At 44.0% G+C, this 22,500-nt stretch overlaps 1 protein-coding gene across 3 annotated transcripts in view; it reads left to right on the top strand.

Moving 5' to 3' along the window:
• Nucleotides 1-22,500, top strand: part of palld (palladin, cytoskeletal associated protein) — a 62,691-nt gene that overhangs the window by 20,629 nt on the left and 19,562 nt on the right. The window contains exons 3-11 of one of the 3 annotated variants that reach the window (XM_080012263.1): nucleotides 8,804-8,979; nucleotides 9,094-9,160; nucleotides 10,069-10,183; nucleotides 10,404-10,472; nucleotides 11,076-11,217; nucleotides 11,441-11,464; nucleotides 13,436-13,555; nucleotides 14,385-14,781; nucleotides 15,778-15,813. In XM_080012263.1, coding sequence (XP_079868389.1) covers nucleotides 8,804-8,979; nucleotides 9,094-9,160; nucleotides 10,069-10,183; nucleotides 10,404-10,472; nucleotides 11,076-11,217; nucleotides 11,441-11,464; nucleotides 13,436-13,555; nucleotides 14,385-14,781; nucleotides 15,778-15,813 — 1,146 coding nt within the window. Of the gene's footprint in view, nucleotides 1-8,803; nucleotides 8,980-9,093; nucleotides 9,161-10,068; nucleotides 10,184-10,403; nucleotides 10,473-11,075; nucleotides 11,218-11,440; nucleotides 11,465-13,435; nucleotides 13,556-14,384; nucleotides 14,782-15,777; nucleotides 15,814-22,115; nucleotides 22,150-22,500 lie in introns of those variants that run through there. The other 2 variants (XM_080012264.1, XM_080012265.1) reach the window with 2 other exon arrangements.

Genomic DNA, 22,500 nt, shown 5'->3' with positions numbered 1-22,500 from the left:
AAAAACACAGACAGAAATATAGCTTTTGTTTTTTAATGACAAAGAGTCCACGAAGAACCAACGAGAAAAACAAGATGGCGCTCACCTTGTTGTTAAACTGTTTGAGATACAGTAAGCATCAGATACTGACAAAGCACCTGTCGGCTTTCACCTGCACCTGTGTCCAGTCGTGTTAATCGGCCACTGGACGTCTGACTACAGTGTGTGGAGGCTTGTGGGAGTTGGAATAATTCATGATCCTGATAATCATTAGAAACCATTCACAATATAAATACAGAATGTTAAAAAAAATCTTCTCTGAGTTTAATCACGTTGGATTAAAGTTAAGAATTCAAAGTAAGATACATTATATAAAAGAAAAGATTAATAAGAGCATAGAAATAAAAAGCTAAAAACAGATAAAAAGGTTGAAGTGCAATTTAAAACAAGCCTACTCACGAAAACATGGCAGGACTCAAACCCAAGTAGAAGCTCAGTAGGGCTGTTACTGGGGAATAAAAAGTCAAACAACAGAGAAAAAGACAAAGATAAAAGATTAAAGTGCGATTTCAAAACATGGTGATTAGTCACAGAAAAGAGCCTGGATTTAAAGGTACGAAGTGTTGGGGCCTGAGATCTTCAGGAAGTTTGTTCCCACAGCGTATAGCAGAGTAACTGGACAATTAAAATATGACATCAGACCAAATCTGGAAAATCAAACCGCGTCAGACCGTGGATCGTCTGATCGTCATCGTACAAAGGCTTTATCATGATTTGATTGTGCATTAACACAATTCAGTGTTTATTTCATTAATGTAATGAGGGGTATTAATTCATTGACAATTTCTGTGTTTCATCCACATGCACATTGTTATCCATATTTATCCATATCTCTCTGTATGTTTAATAAAGCAGACCTCTCACTTCATATATTCATTGACGCCTCCCAGGACCTGGCAGTGGAACGAGGGTGTGGTCAGTTCTTCTTCATTTAGTCGGAGAGTCTCTCTTGGAGTTTCTTGGAGAGAGACTCTCTCTCTCTCTCTCTCTCTCTCTCTCTGTCCCTCTCCCTCTCTCTCTCTCTCTCTCTCTCTCTCTCTCTCTCTCTCTCTCTCTCTCCCTCTCGCTCTCTCTCTCTCTCTCTCTCTCTCTCTCTCTCTCTCTCTCTCCAATTTAATTAATAGGGTTTTATTCACATGGCACACACACATGTACATTCCCAAACAAATGGAAAAGAAAAAGTGAGGAATATAAGTACAATATAAGTTCTCTCTCTCTCTCTCTCTCTCTCTCTCTCTCTCTCTCTCACCACTTGTGTGGAATTTGGCAGCTCTTCCTCCCTCCCTCCCTCCCTCCATTCTCTCCGTCCTGCAGCGTCTGTTAACGTTAGTGTCTCTGCTCTGGATGTCACTCATTTTGGAGTCGAGTCTTCTCACTCAAGGAATTCACACTCAAATCACTTTTTTTTTAAGGGACTGAAACGGTGCTGCAGCTCAGGTAAGCTATATTATAATTATATTGTTATATATTAATATTAGAATTATTATTATTATAATATATTAGTCCTATAATATTGTAATTTACAATTGTTACTTTGTAGAAGTGTCAGTTCTACAGAACCAACCCTCTCCATATTTCTTATTAAAATATTGTTTGATAGAGACTCAGAGATGCTGAGTGGGCTCCTGTGGACTGTTAGGGACTAAGATGTGTGAGATTACTGTGTGTTTACAGTGTGTTTAAACTCCAGCAGCTATATGAGCTGACAGAGTGCATGCTGGGATTTTATGAAGAGTTAAATGTTGCGGTAAAGGTTTCAAAAAGGCCTATTGGAGTGTGTGTGTGTGTTTATAAGGGTTTGTTGGCTTGTGTTTGTGTACGTGTTTGTGTGTGTGTGTGTGTCTGGAGCATACTGTAGCTCAGCTGCCCTGCATGTGTCTGTCACTATCTCAGCAGAGACTATATCTGTATATCTCAGGTATCACACACACACACACACACACACACACACACACACACACACACACACACACACACACACACACATACAATCCTGTCTACTTTGGTACAAGTTATTTTCCTGTATATACAGTACATGTAGGTTTCCAGTATACCATGGAGCATTTGCTTCCTGGTAGAAGAGGCCGATATGACATTCCGTCGGTGATAAACGAGCTTTGTTTGGAAGTCTAAAATAGCTGTTACAGCATCTAGAAGAACGTGCACATGTCGTCTGTTCAGGCTTTGTCCAGCTGTCCCCTTTTTTCAGAATCTGAACTCTGACCCTTAATCCTGGACTGAAACATAAATGGATATTCACCCACTTCCTGTCCCGTATTAAAATTCTATTGTGTAACATGACACATTTTCAGAAGCGCTGACAGAACCAACATTGGTAAGGAAGCTACAAAATGTTTTGATGCTGAATTTTAGAAAATTTTTGTTGGTTCCAATAAATTAATCAAATTTCACTACCCAACCCCAAGTCAGAGGCAGGAATGTATCGACCTTAATCCAATGCCAATAATAATTCACAGAGCAGTATTGTTGATGCTGAGGCCTGTTCTGGGGCAGATGCAACAAGCGATGCATTCAGCGTCATCACGGAAAATGTTGCAGCAGAGCAAAGCCTTCTTTTCATGCATGGCAACGGTTTTAGACTTTACTTTAAGTTTGAGCTCATTTGAACTGTACAGGCATTGCTGGTTCTAACTGCTTCCAAGCTTATGTTTGCGTCAACTGGGAGATTTTCCTGTAGCGGATAATAAAAACAACATGGCCTACTTACTTGAACGCTGTTGAAGTTTGTAATTAGGACTAAAGACAGCCTTTGTGTCCAGTTGCCCTTTGCTTGACTTCTGTGGTCCGTAACTCAGAGGCTGAAACCTGGCAACAGAGAAAGACAGAGCCATACAGGCCCAGTCCTCACTGCCCCTACATCCCATAATAACGTGATTGTTGGCGGGTGTGTTTCTTGCAGAGAGCCTATCCTGCTTGCCATTCATGCTGCGAAGGTCATTTTATGATTAAAAACCCTCCGTCTTTTCTCCCTCCCTCTCTGCTCTGGCCTCCTCTCTTTTGGGTTTTGTGGGAAACTGTGCTGTGCTTCATAAAACTTTCCATCAACGAGAGCAAATAACAACAGGGTCAATTGAGGACTCGGAGATCTCAGAACGCACTGCTGCAGACCAAGGAATGAGGTTGAGTTCTGGGTACCGCTGCAGGTCAGGGTACCAGACTCTGGGTACCGCTCCAGGTCAGGGTACCAGGCTCTGGGTACCGCTCCAGGTCAGGGTACCAGGTTCTAGATACTGCTGCAGGTCAGGATTCCAGGCTATAGTTACTGCTGTAGGTCAGGGTGCCAGGCTCTAAGTACTGCTGCAAGCCAGGATAACAGGCTCTAGGTACTGCTGCAGGTCATGGTACCATCCTCTAGGTACTGCTGCAGGTCAGGGTACCAGGCTCTGAGCACCGCTGAAGGTCAGGGTACTAGGCTCTGGGAACTGGTTACCAGGCTGTGGGTACCACTGCAAATCAGGGTTTCAGGCTCTGGACTCTGGGTATAGCTGCAGGTCATTGTAATAGTCTCTTGGTACTGCTACAAGTCAGGGTACCAGGCTCTGGGCACTGGGTACCAGGTTCTGGGCATCGCTACAGGTCAGAGAACCAGGCTCTGGGCATAGCTGCAGGTCCTTTAGAGCTGAGCAGCCCTGTGATCTGTTGTCATGATTATTAGTTTTGAACTCAATTTAGGATCCTAGCCATCAACACATTTTTGATGGCACAACCTTATGTATGAACACAGAAACGCAGTTTCCTTGAATCCAGAGCATCATCTAGATGCTAGAGCTAGAGGAAGGTAGAGCTTCTGCTTGAAGTTCCATCAAAGCAAAACAGTTATAAGAGGTTATGACTTTATCCAATCAGCTACTCTGTTCTGAATGATGTGGGGACTTGGAACAGAACAGCATAGATCACTCAAAAAAGGAACGGTGACAGAAGAATACACAATCTTTTTGGCACAGTGGGTAATTTTGGTCTCAGGTTGACAGATGAAACTGCTTTGTTTGTTTAACTACAGAGCAGTTGTTTAAGTCCCATATAAATTGCCAAAATGATGTCAGTATGTGTTGTTGACTGTAGGGATTTTTCAGAAGCAACACTGACTGATGACACACATATTTCTGAAAGTTGCTTGTATATTCCCTTTGGAGTTCAACAGCAGCAGAACTATTGGTCTCTTGGTGGGCCATTAGGGCTGGGAATTGGGTAGGATTTCACGATTCGATACAAAGGGTCAATTGAATCGTATTGGAGTATTGTATTTTCAAAACCAGCCCTAGTATCCATACTAACTGTCTTCCTGGTTTTTGGAATGGATAATTTGAATCACTTCCTGTGTAGCAGTATAATTTCCTGCCAATGTACTATTCAGTACGCAGACACTCAGACTCTGTAAATCCTGTGTCCTGTTGTGTTGATGGTTGCATTTAGACAGTTTCTATACTAAGAGCAACATGTCTCCCTTGCAAATAATAGCAAAGTAAACATATCACCTCAGGAAAGTCATCACATGGAGCTTTAATGTGGTTTGATGAGAAATGGTTTTGCCATAGCACTGGGTAAAAAGATTGCGGTGTTTGTTCAAGTGAAAAGTTTGGTTTCTCTCTGTCAGAAGGCCTCTCACCACATCCAGCACATTCCACACAAATGGAGAGGGGATTCAATAAACATTACCGTCTGTCCCCGAATGAGTTTACTCAGTTATTATCCATAATGAAGCATCATCAACTATGATTAATATAAAGGTTTTATTGTGGTCCATGCCCCCTCCTGGTGATGGCCGTGCGGTTATCTGGAGCCATTTCCTCAGCTTCACCCCCTCTGAGATCCACCAGGCAGACACTGTCAGACCTGGAAGCCATTACTGGAAAAGGGTATTTTAAACCACAGACTTAAAAAAATGAAGTTTTGCTTGATTATTTTTTTACTTTATCATTTGAGTAACTCTAGTTGTTCTTCGAATTCAGTACGAATGGGAGTCTGTTTGGAAACACAGCCGTTACTCGGGCCACTTCGCTCTGTGTAGATTCACCCACACACAAACGCATGCAAGCACGCAAGCACGCACACTTCATCCAACTTTCACAAATCACACTTTTCTCTTTCAGCATCATGCAAAAACACATGATGTCATACTGTGGGAGACTCTGCCCACAGGTAAGGGTTTAGGGAGGGAGACCGAGTCCTTTTTGCAGTGGTGCCCCAACATGGCGAGAGTTTTTATTAAGCGTTGAACAGAATGGCTCGCTGGCCACACGTGTAAATAATAATTAATAATAATAAAAATGATAATAATGCTGAGGATCGTTTTGGGCAAAGGAGGAATGGCGTTTCGCTCCCTGGCTCCTGGTCAGCTGACGAGCCCGTGCGCCGATCCCCTCTGCAAGACAGACAAACATTAAGAAAGCTTCCCGTCTCGAGTTGGACCAAATTAGCGCCATGCGGGCGCTAATTTGGCCGGTTCGAGGTAGCCTGGCAGCCGCGGGAACAAGTGCCATGCTATCGTCCGGTGCTTGACCATGCCCCTTGGTCCGCCACACATACATAATGAGAATTTCTAGCAACTTTTCAGTTCACCGTCTGACGTGCTTTACAAAAATATTTCATGGGACAAATTCAGTCTAATCCAGAAATTCAATGTTTCAATTAATTTGTATAAATGGTGGTATTTAATTCAAGCAGAATAACTGTAACTTCCAGGCAAACTATGGATTATGCTGCATTTACATGGAACATGGTAGACGGGAGACAGCAAACCGGAGGTTAGTGGAGACAGCATGACGGCACACTGGCAGAGAACACCAGCAATGGCAACAGTATACGGCGTTTGCCGCACAAAGTTAAAATATTTTAACTTTTTGCCATCCTCTGCGACGGATGCTGATACAGCTGGATGTTACATAAGCGAGAGGCCGACTCTACTGCCCATGTCTGTTGTGGCTGCTGGAGTTTTGGAGTCAGACCCGGTAGATGCAGTTTTCTCTGGAATATATCACTTAAATGGCTTAAATAATATTTGTGGATTGATATAAAAGTACTTTTTTGCATGGAGGCTTGTAGGGAGGAAGCAGATGGAGGATTTGGACATGGTGGTCTCGCGTGGCACGGTTTGGATCCGGTGATAAAGTTGCAGCTCCAGGTTATTACTTATATAATAATATAATTAAATATGAATAATTGATAATAAAAGAAGGGCTTCTTTTGCCAGTGGAAACCAGGTGATCAGCCATTGATCACTCATTTAACAGATCATTGATCACTACCAGGAAACAGATCTCTATAGATGTACTGTCTCTCGAAGCTGCATAACAAAAAACATAAATATATCAATAATACAAAATAATCCATTGTCAATCCTGCATGGAGATGAATATGATGCTTTATAGCCGGTTTTGTGTAAAGTTAACCAATTATGAATGCCAATATGTTTTGGAGGGAATTTAATATTCATTTAAGTTTGTAATAAAATATTAATAGTAAGCCTCATTTGATAGCTACATGCATTACTAAAATTCTTATATATAATAACAGACACAAAATAATTTAGTTTAATATATTTTATTGGAGTTTTTGTACATCACCATGGCAACATATTGTCAGGTTTTACCGTAGTACCTCCCCCCCGCTCCCCCGTGCCGTTCAGAAAGTGCCGTTATGCCGTTTCCCGTCTACTGTGTTCCATGTGAATGCAGCATTAGGGTTAGGCCTGGGGGGTTCAGTGGGGCAGGGGGGTGCAGCAGCTGCTCTGCACAGGGTGGATGCTGACACAGTCCTGACTCAGGATCAATCCTCATTTACTCATTCACTCATTCAGAAAGTGAACAAACATCGTTTCATTCTCTCTCTCCGTCTGGATCTCTACCCGCCCCACCCTACCCCCCAGTAGACAGTACAACATACATATACATATTATAATATATATATATATATATTACATATCTTATGGGTATATCTTTATATAAACAATATATAATATAATATAATAATAAGCTATATATATATATATATATATATATATATATAAATACAGCATATATACAGCTTTTGGAGTTTTCACCATGATTGTATGATACATGTGACAAATAAAGAATCTTGAACACTGTGCACGTACAGGTGGTGGAGTTACATTACAGCTTTTGTCCGAACTTATTCAGAACTTATTCCTACAGTGACACAGGCAGCCATGCAAGGTTTACCAGGAGGAGTTAGGGGTTCAGTGTCTTGCTCAAGGACATTTGAGCATGCTACCGGGAGGAGCCAGGCATCAAACTGATTACTAGATGATCCGCTGTACGTCCACTGCCCTAGCTGTAACAGAGGGTGTAGGGGTGGGGGATTTAACATCAGATCAGAGTTCCTCTTCCTTCTATGTGTCAAAAAGAAGAAAATGTATTTTCTCTGGGATGTCCCAGGCCTGGCGTGCCTCAGGGAGTCAGCTTTTACAATCCAGGATGTTGGGATGTCAGACAGAGTGTGAACTTTCTGGAGCAGTGCTGTCTGACCCCTCACATGAAACGCAGAATGATATAGAATGTGTGTGTGTGCGTATAGTGTGTATAGTGTGTATAGTGTGTGTGTGTAGTGTACAGTGTGTGTGTGTGTAGTGTACAGTGTGTAGTGTGTGTGTGTGTGTGTGTGTGTGTGTGTGTGTGTGTGTGTGTGTGTGTGCGTGCGTGCGTGCGCACACACACCTGTGCTATCAGCATGCTGGGCATACAACACAGAGTATTTGTATGCCATTGCATCCAGGACAGAGTTAGTCGGCAAGTGGAGTTCAAGTTCTCAACCTGCAATGCAACTCATTATTAATTCTTAAATCATCAAGAACTGCTGCAATAACTCTGTCCTGTGGACCACCTGTAGGATGACAAGAGCACAGTTTTTGGTTATGGAGAACTACCACCAACCCCCCTCTTTGGAGAACTATTTATCATGTTTAGCTCCATAAACAACTGATCACTACTCCAAGAGGGGGAGAATCACCACGGGTGAGACAAATAAACATAGAAACAAACGACATTTACACAAAAAGATGAACATTGGATGACAACATGTATTGAAAAACAATGAATTAGGTCCAGGAAAACTGGAACTATAACTGCTCACGTGGCCTCTTCCTGTCATAATTATGGCAGTAAATGAGGGAGGAAAGGAGAGGAATGCAATGTGTGCGTGTGTGTGTTTACTTCGTAGGCTTGCTGGGATTGGCAGGCTTGCCACACCGATCTGCCCGAACATATTAGTAGTTTCGTTTTTCGGGGAAGGCTTCAGCTTTAATTTAAGAGACAAGGCGTCGTAAAAGTTCCTCTTCCAACCGATCGTCTGCACGTTACGACTCATTTCAGTCTAATTTCAGAACGCAACACGCAGGGCAGGAGAATGTTGAATTTACTGTGAAATTAACCTACGAGACCCTGAGATGAAAGGCTGGGGAGGATTTGAAGCTGTTTCATTTCAGGGTTGCCAGATGTATGCTTATTATTTGTACAGTCGTACGATGTATGACTGTACGATATACGATCAATAATTCCAAAAAAGCCCAAATGTACAATCATTTTGCCATTTCAATAAACCCACGATACAACCTTGTTTTTGAATTTGTTTGAGAGCAATTTGAATTTGACCAGATAGTGTTCACACTGTAACGATACGCCGCAGTAATAAGTTATTACACACTGTGGGGGTTCCATCTCATTTAGTGAACGTCGCTGTGGATCAAAGTGTCTGATAGATCCTGATAGACCCTCTCTCTTTCCTCCAGGTGGTTCTGCGAGGGCCGGGAGCTGCACACCTCCCCAGACATCCAGATCTGGAGGGATGGTGATCTGCACACGCTTGTAATCTCGGAGGCCTTTGAGGACGACACCGGCCGCTACACCTGCGTGGCCTCCAACAGCCTGGGAGCCGACAACACGTCCGCAGAGGTCTACATCGAAGGTGGAGATTAAACCCCAGAGGCACCGGGGTTCCTGATGTTTCCTCCAGATGGTTCTTTTCAGGGCCAAGGTAACGTGTCATTGCTGATGTTTTTTGGTTTTGGTCCCCCGGCAGGAGCTTCATCCTCAGACTCGGAAGCAGAAGGAGGAGCCTCCAAGTCTCGATCGGGAGCCATGCCTCAGTAAGTGTATTTCAGAACGACCCCGTGACCTGTGACCCCTGACACGCAGGTGACCCGGAGCCCTCAGTAGATGATCAAGGCCCTCTCCAGCTTAACAAGCCCCTAAAGACCCCAGACTCTGAGCCCGCTGCCGGCTACAATACAAAGTGTTAAAGGGATACACCAGGTTTTTGGGGAAATCCCTGTTCTGTCTGTCCTACCCAGATCAGTGTTTCCTGTTCTCTCCTTCTCTGCCAAATATTAAACTCTGGACGCCTCATCCTCTTCATGCCATGTCTCCTTCACAGCCCCTAAGAGATGGACAAGATATCAGATTTTTATGGTTATTCAAGGGTTGGATGACTACGAGTGCAGGAAGGATAGATAGATGAATTTATGCCAGTCTAATGTTGTTTACTCGCCGTGTAAACACGAGGAAAATAGCGGTACACAGCAGTGCTTTGGTCAGGTTGTTTCGCTGAGATTTAAATCTCTTTCCTGAGGACAAATTCTGTTTAGAAAACCTCAAACAAAAAAAACAGTCCAGTCACGTTATAGATCCTCAAGAGGAACCAGTGTCTCCAACACCAGACTCCTCAGTTCATTCCAGCAATTCAAACCAGTGTTCCCAGTTCAGGGTTTGAAGGAACTTTAGGAGCTTTAGGAGGTCCTGTGGTCTGGTGTCATGCATGTTAGATTTGATGTGACATGAAAAAATTGATTTTTGCTGTAATTTCTGTTGTGAAATTAACTCCTCCTGGGTTATTTCCTCATCGTGAACTCTCTCTGTTTCCCTCTAATTGCTGTTTCTCTAGTGTTTTTCTCAGTTGTTATCAGTCCTGTTATCAGTCCTGTGCTCCTATATCAGTGTACTGAGTGAACTTCCTGTTGTGGATGCTCTTCATCTTCATGTGTTCTGTTGCTCTCAGGCTCCAGAAAAAGACCACCTCCATGTCCCTCACCATCCGCTCCGCTTCGCCCAAAACCCCCGACCTCCCTCACCGTACGGCACTGGTGCAGTGCATGTCGCAGCCGCCACAGAGGGTGGGACACACACACACACACGCACACACACACACACACACACACACACACACACACATACACACACACACACACACACACACACACACACACACACACGAACATACAAACACGCGTGCACACACACACACACACACACACACATACACACACACACACACATACACATGCATCGCATCCTCCTTCTGTTTTTTGGAAGCTTCTCTTCCTGTTTCCTCAGGTGCAAAGTCCAGTTTCCTCGTCATTCAGAACTGAATCTTCTCTGTCTGCACCGCCGGTGTTTACCAAGGTACACACACACACACACACACACACACACACACACACACACGCACACACACACACACACACACACACACACACACACACACACACACACACACACACACACAACAAGCTTTAGCACAATTTTATCCAAACACTTTCCACCAAACAGAATCATATCAACAGTCAACAGTATATCAGTTTCTGATATACTGTATATAAATGTGATGCTACCTTTAAAACAAATCTATTTCCTGGTTATTTTTTTCAAATTTTACACATTTTTTCTATGTAAACACACAAATTAACAGAGGCACTGCATCTCTTTACAAAGTGTCTCTTTTCCTGTTGTGAATCAGGATATTTGTCTTTGAAACCCAATGTACTACCCGGCATGACTCCAGGTTCAGAAAGTCAAAATCCTGTTTCCATGTTTTAGCCCCAGCTGAGCACTGATCTGTGGTTCCACTCGGCTGGACCCTGGGTTGATGCAAATTACCAAATAAACATGGTTGACTCAATATGGATTTTCCACCTCTGCCTCCTGGTCACATGTTCGACTCGATCAAACCCACGTCCTGGTCTCAGTGGGTCTCGACCCATACTCACTGTGTAAATTCCTGTTCAGCTGCTGCAGGAGACGCTGGCGTCCGAAGGCCAGGTGGTGGTGTTGGAGTGTCGGGTTCGAGGGAGCCCGACCCTGCAGGTCAGGTGGTTCAGGCAAGGAGAGGAGATCCAGGACTCCCCAGACTTTCGCATCCTCCAGAAAAGTATGTTTGTTTCTAAAACCAGCCTAAGGGAGAAACAGAACGTGTGTCAAAGTCAGACATCGCAGACATTTGAATAGAATGAATCTATCTATAGAAATCTATGAATAATCTCATTGTCTACAGGAAATTAATGAAATATTTAAACATTATGCTGACTCTCTCTCTCTCTCTCTCTCTCTCTCTCTCTCTCTCTCTCTCTCTCTCTCTCTCTCTTTCTCCCCAGAGCCCCGTTCTGCAGCTGAAGCAGGTCTGTTAGCCCTTATCTCCCTCTCTCTCTTTCTCTTCATTCAATCAAAACAGGTTCTAAAATATTGCTTAGCGTCCGTGACGACTGTTTGAACTTCATCATCCGTTCAGTTTGTCGTCTGAAGGCGTCCATCTTTTATGCCCATGAAAGTGCACAAGTCCAGTGTCTCTGGAGCTCTTCTAAAGCCTCAGATGGACAAAAAACAACAACATTTTTATCCAAAGTAAAAAGAGAGGAACCCTGGTAGAATCTGAGTCTGCTCTGTCTCCATAAAGACTATGGATTAAAACAAGATTAAAACAAAAAGTTCAAATACTGCTGACAAAGCATTATATCCTCTGCTAAATGATGTCATGCTATGTAATGTGATGTTTATTATTACATCTAGACAATATGCAGCTTCAGGGTGGTCGAGTGAAACCGAGACAGAAGAAATGAATCATGGAAACAATAGGATTACAACTAAATCTGCGCCTCAGGGAGGACTACAGTATGGTTTAATTCTAGGGAACATTACACTTTACCAAGCGTATATTTTAACAACTGCTTATGAAATTCAAAATCTCAGTTTTAAGAGTCCAACTGAGGTTCATCCCATTGAACTGCGAGGTAAAGTATGACATCAGAAGAGATCAAACCTTCCAGTGTTTCAGGGAAAGTTTCAGGTCACTTCAGCTGCTCATCGTTCATCTAGAGCAGTGATTCTCAACCTCTTTCCACATCAAGGACCCTCAGTGTGATTGCCATTAGACCACGCCCCCATTTCGTCAGATTTAGTCTGATCAATATTTTTATTGTGAAATCTGGTTTTGTGTCTCTACTCTAGATAGGTTGTTATTGAAGTTTAACCATTAATCATTTTGCTGGTGACCCCCTGGAACTTTTCGAAGGACCCCTGGGCGCTCCCGGACCCCATGTTGAGAACCACCGATTCAGACTGGAGATACTGTGACAATGTTTTCTACAGTTACCACTTAAAGACAATGTGTTATGTCATCTCATCACCTGGTGCTACGAGCGCTTCTGCAGGGAATCCCTGGGAGAACTACTACACACACACACACACACACACACACACACACACACACACACACACACACACACGCGCAAAAATATTCCATAACGTCACCAACAAACTTTTCTGTCTGTGAGTAAGTGCAGACATCAGGTGCGATGTCTGCACTTCCAGCAAAACTGTGAGTCACTCAGACATACCTGAACGTGTGTGTGTGTGTGTGTGTGTGTGTGTGTGTGTGTGTGTGTGTGTGTGTGTGTGTGTGTGTGTGTGTGTGTGTGTGTGTGTGTATTCGTCTGTCTCTCTGTCTTCCTGTCTGTCTTACATACACACACTAGTGAGTCACCCGTCTGTCTAACCTGTCAATCATCATTCTCTCTGTCTGTCATGTGACACCTCTCGCCTCTCGACATGGAGGCCCTTGCACATCCCTCTGTGGCTCTCACTCATCCACTGTGCACGTCAAACAGGTCCGGGCTCGGAAATTTAAAAGTGGTTATTATCGTCATCCACATTTTTATTGTAAGTTACACATTATCAATGCTTATCACAACATCTGCTCAAGGAAAAAAATCCAATGTTAAAGAATCCAGCTGTGGTTCATCATTTTCAACTGTGTTTTTATTTCAAAATATGATAACAGGATGTCTACAGGTCCTTAAAAAGTCCTAAAATGTCTCACTTCACACACTTTATACTTCATACCGTCATACTTACCTGGAGCGAGAACTCCAAGTCCTTGGACCGTCTGATGTTCTGGTCAGATTTATTCCAGTTCCTAATATCTTCGTTTCCAATCTGAAAAGTTCATATTTCTTGAGCTGAACGGCAGCTTATGCTCACGGTTCGTCCATGTGGTGAATTATTTTGGTTTAATTTGAACTCTTTCAATTCCAAAGACCAGAATGTGTGTTGTAAGATCTCTGGATGACCTGATTATTGGTTATTGGTTTCAGAGGAGATCTGCACCCTGGTGATCGCCGAGGCCTTCCCTGAGGACGGTGGATTGTTCTGCTGCACCGCGAGCAACGTGCACGGCTCGGCAAGCAGCAGCACTCAGCTGACCGTCACCGCAGGTACCACCACACCACAGAGAAAACAATATGATTGTTATTATATATGATGTGATTATTATGATAATGACATGTTATTTATATAGCACCTTTCATTCATGACATGCTGCTCAAAGTGTTTCAATGGGATGAAAGGAAAATAAACATTGAATCAATTACTGTACATGCAAAGTGGATCAAAAGCTGCTTAAAAGTGCTTCAAATTCAATAGACGACAGTGCATAGAATGGCAAAACATATAAAAGCATAAAAAGATTATGCAAATAAAATAATAAATAAAACAGAAAAAGTGAAAAATAGAAAATAAGAATGAAAACCTTGCTAATTATATGCAAGTTTGAATAAATAATCTTTTCAGCTGTTGTTTGAAAATGTCCACTCTGCCTCTTCTGATATCTTTTGAAACGAGCGAGGGGGGGTGAAGAGGGGTTGGGGGGAGGGGTGAGGAGGAGTGGGAGGGTGATGAGGGGTGAGGAAGGTGAGCAGGGGGAGGAGGGGTGTCGCCCTGACTGGCTCTCTGAGTGTGAGAGGACAAGAAGATCCTAGTGTTTATCTCCTGGATGGATCCCTGTGGTCCACAGCTAGACCAGGAAGAATAAACAGCATTTCTGACTGATAACAGCTGCTTCTGTCACTACTCCCTAGTAAAATCTATCTAGTTCACTACTCCCTGCATAGTAAAATCTAGCTATTTCACTACTCCCGACGTAGAACAATCTATCTAGTTCACTACTCCCTACGTAGTAAAATCTATATAATTCACTACTCCCTGCATAGTAAATTCTATATAGTCCACTACTCCCTATGTAGTAAGGTCTCATGTCTCCCTCAGTGGTGGAGGACTCCAGGAATGCTATTCCTGGAGAAGTTTCTGGGTTGGAAGATGCTGCGTCCTTCCCCCCTCCTCCCCCGCCGGCTGAGATCAGCATCCTGGACCTCCCCCCTCGGACCGAGGCCCTGCACCTCAACGAGCTGGAGATCTGGCCCAGCGTGGCCGCCCTGCCCTACGTCCAGATGGGCTCCAACCTGGACGGCCCGGACAGGATCAGAGGACCCCTGCACAACGGTCAGGCCAAAGAGACCCTGCCACCCCCTCCTCCTCCTCCTCCACCTCTTCTGCCTCTTCCACCCCCAGCTCCACATCTAGAGTCCATCGCACCCTCACCCCCGGCCAAGACATCTCCTCCCCCTGGAAAGGAGGCTCCTCCGCTGCCCACCAAGCCCAAACTGTGAGTACCTCCCAGAAACGCCTGCCCTCTGAATCCCACTGGTTCCTCCCACCTGGGGGGTTGTCTGTCTGCAATCCTGGCCGCCAGCACCGGCCTGCCAGCCGCAATCATAGTGCAACCTGCTCACACCAAGACCTGGCTGTGCCAAACTCTGTCCCATGTCTCTGTAAATTGCCATACTAAAGCTACTATACAGTATATCAGAGCTCGACCATAGCAGTTGCCCGGTTGCCTGGGCGACCAGATTTGGGCCAATGGCTTCCTCATTGTCAATCTGTTTAGAAATCTAGCAACAATCAATTTTACTATTGATTTACCTATTCATCTCGCTCAATTATAAAATGATAAGAATTTGCCATCCACTTAGTGTCGAGCCCTGTATATAAGTGGTGCTTTCCTATTGGTCGACACTGCGATTTAATGTGTCAAACTATTTCACTTCCTGACCATGTACTTTACTACTAGAAGGGAAATGCACTGATCAGGATGATTCCACTGGAATGAGGTGAATTTGGTGGAAACGTGTCGATGCTGCGAACAAATTGAAGGTGTTGGTCTCTGTCCTTCCGCTGGGACGCTCCGGCGGCCGTTCTGTCCATGTTGAATGGCTTGGGTGCCTGGTTATGTTGGCCCTGACTGCAGTGCACGGCTCCGACATGCACAGCGTGCATGGAGTCTGTCTCATGTGTCGATGCACGTCTGGTCATGAAGCTTAAAACAGATAAAATATCCAAAATACAATCACAGTAAAGAATCCTCTTTACTACAGTAAAGAGGATTCTTCATATGTCTTGTTGCTTTTTAAACTTCTCTTCTGTTCCCGCTGAGAAAGGTCACCTGGTAATAAATAGTATGGAATGCTACTGTGTGATGCACCAATGCACATATTAGACACTACTGTATGTAGCGGTTCCACCACCAATCTGGTTCCCTGGACGTTAGGATGAGCAGTGTGGGAGTCCTGACCTTGATGCCGTGTTGCTTCTGTTCTTCCAGAGCGGGGATTAGAGAGGAGGCGTCTGGAATCGACAGGTACGACCCAGTCGTGTGCGTGAGGCTTCCTGTGGTACCGTGTGGTACCGCGTGGCACTGCGTGGTACCGCGTGGGACCTTGTGTTAGCAATCTGCCCCTGCTGTACAGCCCGCCCTCTATCAAGCAGTTTGTAATGAGGCAGTAAAAGCAGCTTGACCATAAACTCTGGGTGTTTCTGCTCTGGTTCGCCATGACTTTGGACCCCCGTGACCTTTATCCCTGACCTAGGTCATCATGTCTGGTTTCTCCTCCTTCAACCTTATTAGGGCTGCAGAAACAAAATTCGAAATTCAAACAGAATTTGAAATATTCTCTTATATTCTCTATTCTATAATATATTCTCCTATATAAAAAAAATGACTATTTAATTGCTGAAATTGCACTTTGGTTGTGTATTTATTTTTTATAAATAAATAATTGTTTTGGCTAACGTTAGCAAATCAATTCACATGTGATGAGCAACACAGTTAAATATAAGTCCATTGAGTTTGTTGCATAGTGAACGCATATTAGAGAGAAATATTCCTGTGTAAGTAACTGTGAAAAGTCCGCGTTGGTGGAGACACGTGATCACACCAGCGCATCGCCCTCTCCTCCAGTGTTTCACTGTGTGTACAGGGGAAAGTGTGTCTTTCACCAGAATGTCCAGTAATTCCACTGATGTGGCGATGAAAGTGGGAAATAAAGCCGACCATCAGCGATGGAATGTCTTCCAGTGCAGAGGTTCTCAACCACCGGCATTTGCCACCAGACCATGAAAACAAGGGCGGGATTTTTCAGGAACGATCTGTGATCTGCAGCAGGAAACGGAGTAAATGAAATACATCTAGAGTTATATGCTTTGTTTTTAGAAATCTATCTATCTATCTATCTATCTATCTATCTATCTATCTATCTATCTATCTATCTATCTATCTATCTATCTATCTATCTATCTATCTATCTATCTATCTGTCTGTCTATTTGTGTGTGAAAAAGGGTGTTTGTCTGGATTGCGGAACGTGCAGGTGCTGTTGACGCGGTATCACAGTCAAAACACCGTACACACGTGTGTTCATGTCTGATCTGGAATCCTTCAAAGTTCTGTTGAAGTTAAAATTCTCCTGGGATGCTAAAACCAACCGTCACAGCAGATAGTTATATTGATGATATAGAACCCATTGTACCAGGGACTGGTGATTAGCAGAATACCAAGATTCAATTCAATATTGATTCAATCTGATATCGACAGCTCACAATATGATTCTATATCGATATTGACATTTTATACACAATTACAATTGCTGCTAACTTTTCAGTTTCATTATATGACAAGCAAAATTAACATATTTCACAGAACAAATCGCAGTTCCGCCTGCCACACACCACCTGAGTGGTGTTTTCAGTGCCCTCCGACACAGAGACACAGGCAGAGACCCACGCAAACACACCAGTTTATTGTAGAGAGTGGCAAGATGGAACAAGCCGGGAGCAGATGGAACATTGTCATGACAGAGGCTCTCCCTGTGTGTTTGGGGATGGGGGATGGGGTGGGTTGACCTTGCTCGTTGATTGCTCTGACGAGCAAAAGGCGTACAGCCACCTCTAATCCCGGCCCAATTACCGAGACCCAAGACAGGTGTGGCTGCTAAAACCACACCACCCCCACACCACCGTGACTATGGTGTTATACAATTTAGATGGTTGCATAACCTCCAAATAAAGTATCAATATTAGAATGTTAAAATAAATGTATGTTGAAATTGATTCAGTAATTAAAACAATAGCTAGATATCGATATATCTTTTTTTTTTAACCCAGCCTTATCTTTAAGGAATAAAAGTTTTGCGCGGGCTTAATATACTTTCATCAGGAGTGAAATTGAGTAAAGAGAGACATTTATTTAACGGTAATTTCGAGACATGGTTTTGGCGATAGAACTCTGTATCAGTGTTAATACCTAGATGAGTATATATGTCCTCCTACTCTTCCTCTCTTCCTCCTGTTCCACCTCTCCTCCTCCTCCTCCTCCTCCACCTCTTCCTCCTCATCCTCCTGCTGCTCCTCCTCTCCTCCTCCCGCTCCTCCTCCTCCTCCTCCTCCCCTTCTCCTCCTCCTGCTCCTCCTCTCCCCTCTTCCTCTCCTCCTCCTGTTCCACCTCTCCTCCACTCCCTCTTCCTCTTCCTCCTCATCCTCCCGCTGCTCCTCCTCTCCTCCTCCTGCTCCTCTTCCTCCTGCTCCTTCTCCCCTCTCTTCCTCCTGCTCGTCCTGCTCCTCCTCCTCCTCCCCTTCTCCTCCTCCTGCTCCTCCTTCTCCTCTCTCCCCCTCCTCCAGAGACACTCCTCCTCCTTCTTCTCCTCCTCCTGCTCCCCCTCCTCTCCTTCTGTCCTCTCTTCTCCTCCTCCTCCTCCTCTTCCTCCTCCCCTCCTCCTGTTCTTCTCTCCTCCCGCTCCTTCTCCATCTCTCCTCTCCTCCTGCTCCTTCTTCTCCTCCTTTCTTGCCCCCCCCTTCTCCTCCTCCTCCTCCCTGTCCTCCTCCTCCTCCCCCAGGGAGCAGACGAGCTCCAGCCTGAAGTTCAAGTTAAATAAAACTCAGACTCCTCCTTGTGACAAGCCTATTTGCTGAACCAGAAACAGACTGAATGGAACAAAACTCCAGTTTCTAATCTACGTGATTCTGTCTTAAATCCTTGCTGATTTCTGTGTATCCGTGTACTGAGTAGCTGAATTCAAATAAGGACATTTATTCAGGAAAAAAAATAACCAGAGGTGTCCGGTGAGCACAGTTGTCAGTAAACTCAGTAAAAAGATGTGATTAAAGGAAAGGAACCAGAAGAGGGAGTTGAACTCTTGTCATTCAGACCAGTGGTTCTCAACATGGGGACCTTCAGCTGTTCCAGGGGCTCCAAAATGATTACTAGTCAAGCTGTTATTTCATTTCCAGGACGTCAGCACCGTGAGGGAATGTCTAGTCATGACTGTTTGGATCCTAGTTTCACTGTTATCTCCCTGACTAGAGTAGAGACACTGAATCAGATCCAACACTACAAATGTGATCAGATTGATTGACCCAGAGACTCAATCTGATCGTATTGGATCAAACTGAGGGTCCTGGGTGTGAAAAATTCTTCACGACCACTGACTCAGATCTTTTTTGCTGAAAATGTCTGTTTCACTGTGAGTATACTGCCTTCTCGCCAGCAGGGAAACTAAAGCGTAGTTTCCATGGAATGAGCGTGAAGGAACGGATCACCCTCCCAACGCTGGTTCAAACCCCAGAGAGAGAGAAAGAGAGAGAGAGAGAGAGAGAGAGGGCGATGATTTAAGGAGAGCGGGGGGGGGCGGCACAGCGGATTGGCTGAGAGGACGGCTTCCTGCGGCCGATTGGTACAACACGACCAGAGTGACCTGCGAGGAATGGAGAAAGTGACCATATAAGGAAGAGAGTCTCTGAGCTGACCTTCAGAACGAGGGAGGGGAGAGGGAAAGAGAGAGGGAGAGAGGCCATGGTGATCTGTTCATAGAAACCAGACTGTTTCAGCAATGAGAGCACTGTGGTATGCTAACACACACACACACACACACACATACACACACACACACACACACACACACACACACAAGCGCACACACGCACACATACTCTGGCTTGAGTAAATAGTGCATTATTATTATTATTATTATTATTATTATTATTATTATTATTATTAATAATAATAATAATAATAATAATAATAATAATATAAGAAGAAGAAGAAGAAGAAGAAGAAGAAGAAGAAGAAGAAGAAGAAGAAGAAATAAACATAATATAAATTCAAATAATTACATATTAAAGACAATGAAAGCGACTTTTAACCTCTTTAAATTTAAATTTAAATGTACTTTACTAAACCTATTTGAAGAGTTATTGGACTTACATCCATCCCAGCATCACCGCTTCCTCTTGTGGACGACGGGAGGGTAATTACAGGGTCTGAGTGACATCACGGCGTATAAATACATAACTTGTACATATTTCACTGTTGTCAGCCCAGTTTTAAAGTTCCATCCAGCCCACACAGTAGATAGACTGTTTGCTTTGTATTTCTTAGTCAGTGTTTTGGACTAAGAACCGAGGCTAAAAGCTCCTAAAGTTCAACATTTAAAATTCTTGTTGAAACGGTATTTGGCAAAACGTGTCTTACGATAATCCCATGACACGCTCCTTTTCCGGTGTGTTCATGACGTTGAACGTTACGCATCCGAAAAAAACGGCTGCTCTCCTGGCCTATTTTTAGCGGGTTGACCCGGGTTTAAAAAGTTGGCCTAATTTTGGTGTGAAAAGGGTATGATTGAGGCAGATATCTGTGTGTGTGTTTCTGTGTGGGAAACCTCTCCATCTCTGAACTGTAATTTGAGCGGTCGCCACGTTACTGAGGGCAGCTGGTAGCATTGGTGAGAATCTGCTTAGTGCATCAGTGGTTGCCATGGTGATGCTAATACGCAACCAATTGTGTGTTCAATGTGTTCAGTTTCTAACCACACTCCCATTGGTTGTTAAGTGAAAACTTGAGGGGGTAGCAGCAAGTGAAGTTGGCTGGCGGCGGAGTCTTTCAGTCCTTTAAGTTCCTTCTGTCCTTCAACACATTGATGACAGTTTCAGAGTTTTTCCTGTTTCAGAGTGAAAGCACCAGCTCAGAAACTGCACCAACATTCCAAACTGTCTCAAACCTGATATCATGGTGTTGTCACCGGTCGCTAAAGCTGAGTTTGAGGAGAGATTTATGGCCTGGGTGCTTTATTAGCGCCATGACTCACCAGAGAGGAGATGAGTCTTATCTGAAGGCAGAGGAGACCCCCACACACCCCACCCAACATAAACACAGATCCACACATGCAACCACTACAGACCTGAACCCCCTTCACCGCCTCGTACCTTCAACCTCTGCCCCCTGACTAATCTCCAGAGCCTAGGGTAGAGGGAACATCACCCTCCAGGAATAGAACTGCTTCCACCGCACAGGAATGGAGCGGGAGATGTGTTGTTGTGGAGAAACGCACAGAATGATGTTTTTGACTCGGAAGTGAGATGCGTGGGAGTGGAGACGGATCTTTCTCTCCTTTCCTGGTCTGATCTCAGCGGTTTCCCCTGAGGTTACCCCTTCTCTGACTCTGGCACTGGTCTTACTGGTTCTTACTGGAGGATTTGCTGACAATGACTGTAATGTACTCGGTTCCACTACGACAGACGGTATTCAGTGGAAGTGGCTTTGGCTAAAACGCTCTGCTAAAAAGTTAATTGGAAAATTTGGATGTATTGGAATGGGATGGAGATCCTCAGGCCCTGGACGTTAAAGTGTCGATCCATCAGATTGTCTATGTTGGTGGATTTCACTTTGGGCCCAATTTTGTTGGTAAAGCGGTTAAGTATCATGTAGACCTAGATAAGGTAGATGGGTGACTGTCGTACAGACAGTTTGGTTTTATTTTCAGACAGGAAGTCTTTAGAATGGAGAGGTTTATTCTTTGCTTGGATTGGGAAAGAGTCCAAACGATTAGTTTCTTTCAGATGTTTCGTGGGACACTCGAGGTTTGAGCGAAAGATAAAAAGATGTAAAGTGATCCGGGTGTCGCTCTGTGGCGTCGCCATTCTCTCTGCTGCGCTTTTCTTTATTTTGCTTTCCCTTTGTTTCCTTCCTAAAGCTGTGTCTTCTGCTGGCTTTGTTAAATTGCAGCCTTCAGCCTGAAAGGGAATCGGTCTGTAGATGATAGAGTGTGGAGCTTTTATTGTGAAAGCAAAAAGCAAACCAAAGAAAATCCCAGACTGGATCTATCAAACTGCTCATCGATGATTCATCAGCTTTATGTCATTGTAGATTACTATGACAATACCTTTAGTATTATATTGTAAACTATAATCAGGATCTGGATCAGCAGCATCTGCAGAAAAAGGGTTCAGTGATAGTTCATCAAGTAATATACACACTGTTATATCAGTACACTAGATATTAAGTACTTTCCCATTTTATTATGTATGCACATTTAATAGCAAATACTTATGTACTTTTACTCAAGTACAAATGTCAATGTGGTTTTTGATTTAGTCAGGTTATTTCAAAGTACTTTTCCTTCAGTAAAAGCTGAGTACGCTTTCCTCTGCCGCAGTGTAGTGGCACAAACACAGCGACCTACATTTCTCCAGATAATGTGAACTTGAAACTTGGTTTTCATTGTGGAGGAGGAGCCGAGGAGGACGGGGGCAGGTTCTGGTTGTGTCACGGTCTGGACGCTGGCTGCTCTATATATTCAGCTGAATACCTGAAACCCTGAAACTCTTGAGCTGTCCTGCTGGAGCTGCTCTACTGGGACCACCACAAGGTAAAACGACTCACTATTCCTTGAATTAGACGCTGAGTAGATTCTAGAGAATCCACTCACGGTCCAGTGAATTGGGGAGAACTAGACTTTAGTTTCTAGTGACTGACTAAAGGACGGACTGTTTCTATACGTTATAATCTGTGAAGGTCTTATTGCATTGTTTCCCGTTCAGCTCATGGTGTCTGTGACTCTTTGTTTGGTGGGAACCAGAGTTTTATGATCTCTCTCTGGTTGGACGCAGTGCAGTGAGAAGGTCTGATGTGAATTAGAGAGCGGCGAGGAAGGAGACAAATGAGCGAGTGAAAATAGAGTTTTTTATGTTTGCCTGGTTTGCCAACTGAGCCGGTTAAT

Source organism: Zeus faber (assembly GCF_960531495.2).
Source record: "Zeus faber genome assembly, chromosome: 1".
Classification (NCBI taxonomy): domain Eukaryota; kingdom Metazoa; phylum Chordata; class Actinopteri; order Zeiformes; family Zeidae; genus Zeus; species Zeus faber.
This window is presented reverse-complemented; position numbering and strand designations above follow the sequence as displayed.